Source organism: Montipora foliosa, chromosome 11, assembly GCF_036669935.1.
Source record: "Montipora foliosa isolate CH-2021 chromosome 11, ASM3666993v2, whole genome shotgun sequence".
NCBI lineage: Eukaryota > Metazoa > Cnidaria > Anthozoa > Scleractinia > Acroporidae > Montipora > Montipora foliosa.
The window spans coordinates 52,505,255-52,513,194 of record NC_090879.1 but is presented as its reverse complement, the minus strand read 5'-3'; the positions used below and the strand labels follow the sequence as shown (position 1 = coordinate 52,513,194).

The 7,940-nt window shown below is 39.5% G+C and overlaps 1 protein-coding gene across 1 annotated transcript; it reads right to left on the bottom strand.

Annotated features, from left to right (window-relative positions):
• Positions 1-3,219: 3,219 nt before the first annotated feature.
• Positions 3,220-6,280, bottom strand: LOC137976310 (large ribosomal subunit protein uL23-like). Its single transcript, XM_068823610.1, has 4 exons — positions 6,207-6,280; positions 4,411-4,993; positions 4,035-4,104; positions 3,220-3,281 (listed from the first exon to the last, which is right to left on the bottom strand). The coding sequence occupies exons 1-4, from the start codon at positions 6,223-6,225 to the stop codon at positions 3,267-3,269; spliced, it is 687 nt and encodes a 228-aa protein (XP_068679711.1). The 5' UTR covers positions 6,226-6,280; the 3' UTR covers positions 3,220-3,266.
• Positions 6,281-7,940: the final 1,660 nt, after the last annotated feature.

Below are 7,940 nucleotides of genomic sequence, written 5' to 3'. Positions count from 1 at the left end.
TTGGCTGTGAGATCAAGCGCTTTTCTCGAGCAGTGAATGATTCACTATTAAAGTATATGCAGGATGTATTGTTAATAACAGTTCTGGAAGTGTCACACTTCAGAGGCAAAAGTTTAAGGAGTTTAAGAGGATGGTGTTAATACCCTTTGGCCCCCAACTGGCCTGGCATTTTGAGAGGGAAAGGGTTAACTGGTACGCAGTGAGATTCTCAAAGTCTCGCATACTAACTTGACTGAGTACAATTTAGGTAGGGCCCAACTTTTCTGAGTAACAAGAGAGTCCTATCACTTCAATGAGGTGAATTTGTAAAGAAATTCTCACACTGGGAATTAGCATTGTGGTTGATGGCCATATAAATAGGGTTTTCTTGCAAGGAAATTCATGGCCATTTTCTCAGAATATAAAAAGGTGGCCGTAAAAATTTTGCTCTACTGTCAAGGCGATACTAAATTTTCACTGGGAAAGAGTTTGTAGACTGTTATTCATAGTAGTCTTTAGGTTTGTTTTCATTCCTGTCCTTCCAAAAGAATTTTGGAGGAAAATGGTGAGAAAATCTCACTGGCACTGTGGAACAAGAGGCAAAGCCACAAGTGGAAAAACAAGAGTGTGAGAGAAGCAAGCCCCCAAGGGTCATGGTGCGAAAAATGAGAGCCTGCAAGGATAGCATTGTTTCCCAAATACAGCAAGTTCGTCCAAAAACACAGCATTCTGATTGGTGAAAAATGACAGGTCCTGTTGTTATGCAGATGTAATTCCCACTAAAATTTCAGTCATGTTTGTTGTTTTGCTCAATTTCTATGGGATAATAATTTGACACATAGACCTAATCGACTAACTCAATGTTGTACCCAATTCAAATCTCCCGGGACGAAGATTCTTTGTGTATTGTATTTGCATGATAAATGTAGCATTCATATTTAAATGATATGGAAATACCTGGAACAAGACGTTTTATTCCCAAAGGGTTTGAATTGGGTAAAACATTGAGTTAGCAGATTAGGTCTATCGAGTTAGAGAATCGTCAAATTTGACACCTATCCTTGCTGGCCCTCCTTTTTTTGCTCGTTGGCTCGTCTCAGACCCCTCACAGCTTTGCCACTTGTTCCCAGAGCACCAATGAGAGCCATTCTTTTATCCTTGAAATGTTCAACATCCTATCCCTCCTACATGTACCTTTCAGTTAGCTTCAAGTCTTGGAAATACTTATATGACTTTTTCTTTTAATTGGGCTTGCACCTGTTAGGTGTGTTCCTGGATGAAAGGGTCCTCTTCTCGGTTTCTATTTAGAATTTCACTTACAAATTACGTAAAGGTACTGACTTTCAGATTCAAAATAAGTTAAAATAGGCATGCCAATTATTGCTCGGTTCTGACTGGTGAAAACTAGCACAGTGGCACAAATTTGCAACACGAGTGCAAATTACAAGTTTACAGTTGAATGACTTTTTGATCTATAGTCTTCAATTTGACGAACATAATCTGTTTCAGCCAATCGGTTGAATGAACTTTAAACAAAAATTAAAGCATCACTGTCAAACTTTCACTCTTGATTTCCTGCCTCCCTTTGTTTTAATGTACAAACTACATGTATTACTAGGAGTTTCAGTGTGAAAGTGAGTGCTGGCGTGGAAACTGGGAGCAGTGACTGGTATTTTTTTTTTCTTTTAAATAGCTGCAACTTTTTTGAAACAACAGGGTACCAGAAATGTGCGTGAAAGTATTAAAAGAGCGAAGAAAGGTGTGCATATCTTTAGCTTGTAAGGCAGGCGTTACTATTCTATAAGTAAAGGGATCATTTTAGAACAATGGCATGTTAGTTCATTCTTTGAATGTAAACTTCTGTTCTTATGAAATTTCTGGCCCCTTTTCAGCAAGAGTTACCTTTTGAGAAATGCTGAGCGTAGTTGAACAAACGTCAATTTACATTTATTGTCGTGCTTAAGAATAGACTGCGAGCAGGCAGGTCTACAATACAGGTCACATTCCACAGGCCACTCGTAGCAGGTCATTGTTTTACCTTTTTGAAAGTAACCCAAAACCCTCAATTGGGCTACCCCTAGACCTAAAAACCAACCTTTGGCCTAGGGTTAGCCAAATTGAGGGCAAAACAATGACCTGCAACAAGTGACCGGTGGAATGTGACCTGAGTGTGTTTTAGACCCGCCAACAGCGAGCAGTCTCTTATTTTTCTTTGACTTGGGAGAGCGCGCGATTGCGTGACACGCCTCTTTTATACCACTGGCATTTGCGTAAAATACTAATTTCATCCGTTGTGCGTGGCTCCGAGGAAAGAAGGATGACTGTTCGTGGTCTAGCTCGAGAACTGATTTTCTCTTCGCTCAACAGCTGAAGACGTTGAAGAACAATTTGACTCAATGGTCAAATATAAGAGGTTCAAAAACTGAACATGTACGGTTGAATGATGATCATGACGACCCACTGGAAAAGTACTCGACTCTAAGGCTGTGAGGCTGTAAGATTCCCTTCCACGTGCATGTGACGTCATCACTGGTATCAATAGCCCAGATTATAGACATGATAACACCGCAATCGACTGCGCACGCTTCCAATATTACATCCCACAAATTTTGATTTTTTTTTCACTAATATCAAGAATAGGCTGCTGCCTCGCTAAGGCTCACCAGCAACTAACAAGTTAAGATACTGATCATCGCAGCTATTAATAATTAACATTACTTGAGCAGTAATTCAGGCTTAAACCTGTTCAATTCAGGCTTTTTCATTCGCTATAGCTCAAGCAACGATAATAATCAGAGGTTTCATCAAAAGCCGGTCACAAGCGGTACCGGTATACTGCCATCTGTCAGAAATTTGCCTCTCGCCGCCAGCTGCTCTGCCTTGATTTTCACTCAAACCCTTGTTAAAGACAAGAGTGACTGCCACTTACATTGATTAGCCCAGATATGTAATTCAAAAGTTATTGAAACCCCTGTTTAATAATATTAATAACTCCAATAATCAGCATTTTAACTTGATTTTCTCTGCAGTTCAAATAATTATATAGGGCTTTGATATTAAATTTTGTCATATTATTTGCAAGTAATCACATGATTTGTCAAGTAATTAAGTTTCAAAAAGCATTTGCGATTCTGTTGGCCATAGCCATATTGCGCTTGAAATCATGTGATTAACTACAAAACTACAGATTGCTGTAAAGAATGTGAGCATTCTTAACAGAAAAAAAACCACAAACACCAATTATTTAAATTTCATTCAAACTTTATTGCCCTTGTCACGCAGCCCACTTATATGATTCCAATCTGCAAATAAAGATGGAAATTAATTAAAAGAATGATAAGAAGAACTGCAGTCACAACAAAGCACCCAAACTAACCTAAACCACAGAAAATGAAAAAGTGTCAGATACAATACATGCACAAGTATGCCAAACCAATCCACTGTAAATCCCATACTGTCCAGATATTACCAAATTCCAAAACTTTTACACAGGAGATGTAAATCTCTGAGATACTGACTGTGAGGCTTTAACTGACTATTGAATATTAGGGTATACTCTGAAGAGGTCAATTTTCCTGAAAATTTATCTTGATATAAAAATTATTTTTACAAAGCAGGGTTTTCATTGTCAGAAAGAGCAAAGCTCTGTTCCAACTAAAATAGCCACTGAGAGAAAAATTCTCGAAGTAAAAGTCTGCTTACGAGCCAAGCAGCGCATAAGGGCGGAGCTTATCCCGCTTTCCGCGGCATGAAGCGACTAAGAGTATTTCTACTCCCCCCTGGATGGGATGCCAGTCCATCGCAGGGTTACCCCCGGCATTAAATTCGTCGGTACCCATTTATGCACCTGGGTGGAGAGAGGCACTGTGAGAGTAAACTGTCTTGCCCAAGAACATGTAACTCAATGTCACCGGCCTGGGCCCGAACCCGCACCACTCAATCCGGATTCGAGCGCACTAACCATGAGGCCACCTCGCCTCCCAAAAATTCTCATAGTAAGCCCAAGAATTCTCCGTGCTCTGCTGCCTCAGAAACACACCGATAAAGCCACTAACCTTATTAGCCACATCCAGAGCGTCATAGTCAGGAGCTAACCTGACATAAGCCTTCTTCTGTCCATCAGGTCTAAACCAAAAAAGAGAACATGTTGAACTGCAAACTGAAATGGACACCAACCAGTACTAGCACATCCATCGGAAAGATATTTTATTTAACTTCAAGATAACATAGTAAGAAATTATTTTTTTTTATGATGCGACACAGGCATACTTGGATAAAAAAAATCCAAGCTCTACTACGAAATGTCAAATTTTTCTTGAACTCATAAACTTTAAAATACTTTGGCTTCTGGAATTCTCACTTGCTTATATAAATAGTCCACAAACATGTAATTAGGGAAAAAAAACAATGTTTTGCAAATGATGCAAGTACCTGATAAGAGTGTTGACCTTGGAGGCATCAATGTCATACAATTTCTTGACAGAAGCTTTGATCTGTGGTTTGTTAGCTCTGACATCAACAATGAAGACAAGTGTGTTATTATCTTCAATTTTCTTCATTGCGGATTCTGTTGTCAATGGATGCTTTACAATAGCATAGTGATCAAGCTTGTTGGTCCTGGGAGCAGAACGACGTGGGTACTTGGGAGATCTTCTTAGCTTCAGAGTTCTAGGGCGGTGGAAATGGACTTTGGTGTAAACCTTCTTTTTGATAGTTTTTTTGACACCCCTAAGAATGGTCTTCTTTGCCCTTTGGGCCCTGGAGGTTTCACTTGCTTTGGCAGAACCTGCTCTTCCTTTGGCAGAAGCCCCACTTGCTTTGGCAGAAGCTGCACTTGCTTTGGCAGAAGCTGCACTTGCTTTGGCAGAAGCCGCACCTGCTTTGGCTGAAACCCCACTTGCCTTGGATGAACCCTTACTTGGTTTGGCTGAAGGACCACTTTCTTCAGCAGAGGCAGAACTTGATTTGGTTGCAGCCCCACTGGCTTTGGTTGAAGCCGCGGATTTTGACTTCGCTGAAAGGAAAAAGATGTCCAAGATTAGTTCAATTCCAATTTCAACTTAAATAATTCAAATTAACGTATATTTTGCAGTGGTCAAGTTCTAAGGCATTCAGTGTTGTTTAGTCTTAATTTATTAGCATTTATTAGCAGAAACATGGTATACCTTACTGTTCAACAGCCCGCATGACACATGACATCACATGAAGGGTGGGGGCATGTTTCAGGATATCAGATATGAAAAAAGGGGACAAGGTCGAAAACAACACACACACAACACACACACAGTAGCGTCTCTTGCATAACATTCTTGTTAATAAACAACCATGAATGAGGAATCAAAGCTCTTTATTTGTACTACACTCAATCACCGATGTTAACTTTCTAGATCTTCTTCGAGTTTACTAAAATTGATGTCTAAGTAGCCGTGTTCACATTAGGCCTCGATTATGATCGAATTAAATATGAAATGGGTTCACATCAACTAATTGCAGTTATAACTGGTTATAACTGGATTATAATTACTTCAAAACAACCTCAAAGGGATTGTTTGCAGTAATTACAATGCATAATTGAACAGAATGGCGAGCACGTGGTGGTATGAGCAGACAAAACTTCTAATCGCTTTATATGTGGAGCGAAGATTTGGATTTGTCTTCTTCTATTCTCGGAAGCTATCTTTGGTTGATCTCTTCTCGCCTCAAGCACATGATGGTGATGATATATAATCGTGGCAGCTACACGATACGGCGCCATTTTGTCTCACACTACGAGGTTACCCTGCGTATTGTATTTGAATTTTCGCAGATGTGAACAGAACCATAATTTAATAAAATAGAATGGAGTATGATAGCCTGATAATTATATACTTCAGTTCATCATAATCAACGTTGAGTGTGAACACGGCTTTAGAGTTAAAATTCATCACCTCTTAGTTTAAAACACAAATGATTAAAAAATACGAAAGTCAGCTAACATGCACGTAGAACAGAACACTGAAAAATAAAAAGATAAAAAGAAAATAAAACTCGGCTAACATGCACGTGGAATAGGACAGAGAACATTGATACGATTTCATAGGTTTTAAATGCTTTTAAAGACCGGCATGATTCTTTAAACGCGCCAAATGACCATCTTTATTTACTATCAGCACTATTAAATGCCAATAAGTCAAATAAAAGTACATAATTTAGCGGAAACATCCCGTTCAAATGATCCGATGTCTTACCCTTCTTCTTGGGCGCCATGTGTACTCACGAAGAGAGAAAGCGATAATGTGGGGAGGACCCCTATGCATTCCAGGGCTTGCCTGTGTAACCTTTCCCCCAGGAACGCCTGTAGCTTTTCTGCATCTCTCTTTTTCAGTCACTTGCAATTGGAATCATTTCTGCTGTCTGTGAGGAACGAGATGACTTTTTCTACCTTTTTATTCTATACGAGAATAAAAACCGATTTAAGAGAAGAATCGGTTTGATCGAAGAGGAAACGGAGCGTAGTTTTCAGCCTCGAGTGTCAGAGGCTCAACTCCCCGCGATCGGACATGTACCACAACCAGTGGTCACGCAGGGTACCACGAGCTAAACTTTCGAGAGAAAACTGTCGTGGAGTGCCATGGGAATAAAAAGGCAGAATCATCCAGTTATTTTTCAAGTCTGGCCTCTGCACGCACTTCACTCTCACTAGCTACATAAGCAAGGTATGCTTCTCTATCATTTTCTTTTAATTGAACCCCTAATATTCATGCGAAATGAATGTTGAGCCTTTAATTAATGGGGTGGGATAAGGACGACTTTTCAAAAAAAATGAAGGTCAATATTAAAGGGTGCTGAAATTTGTCTATCAAAAACCACAATACCACTGCCACCCTGAGCTGTGGTTTACAAAGCAGGGTCAATGGTACATGTACTTTGAGTGTCCTAGTGGAGGTTCCATCATCCTGGCATCTAGCTGCATTTGGTGTGTGGGGTCTCATTCAGATAGGACGATCACATGCTTGCACAAACAGAGAACTCCTTGCTGCTTGTTATCAGCAGGGAGCAGCAGGAGCAGGGATGGCAGAATGTGGGTTTATCGATGTCCCACAGCTTTATTTAATGACAAGGGTTGTGAGACAGTGATTATACACGGTATTGTAAAGGGTAAGTTTACATGATTCGATACTACAGTTTCCTAGGAATTTGCAGTTTCATCCTTATCGATAGCTACTACATGTTCTGCGAGGGAGTAGAGAAAACTGTAGAGGGCACGTTTTTCGATAATTCCTTAGCTTTATTCACATATCAGATTCTATGCATCATTATGAAATTGTACACTTGCAGAGAATATTCATCTATTGCTGTTCAAATGCTATTGCAATGAAATTCGCATCTTTCCTATCTACTGGTAAGCCATTTTAAGACATTACAATTTTCAAATATCTCTTTTTAACATATGCAAATTAGCCAAGTGATGACATCATAAACACAACATAATTTTGATCAAATAATTATAATGAAAAAAGATATCTCAGCAAATTTGTCTCAGAAATGCTTATTTCTTTGCAGGAAGATTCTAGTTGTTGTGCTCCACAATATGAGCATACCAGTTTTGTTACCATGGCAACATACTGGATTCCAGACCTCCCTGATATTAAAGGCTTTACTGCCCACCTTTGTCGTTCTACTTTGATATTTGCCAATGGTGCCTCATCTGCATGATCCTGCAAGCTTATACCTAATATGTTTGGTTGAGTTTTGTGGCCTTGTTAAATGTTTTTCAAGTGTAAGATCACCAAGAATATTAAATCAGATTGGAGGGGACTGGAAAAGAGTGAGTTGCCATGGCAACCAATCTCTTCATAGCCATAGGTGCGCTGCTTGTAGAAGTACATGTACTAACCTACCAAGTTTCAATGGTTTCTGCATCATTAATTGACCGAGTTAGCTCTATTTAAATTATATACTTGATGTTACATTGGGTTGAG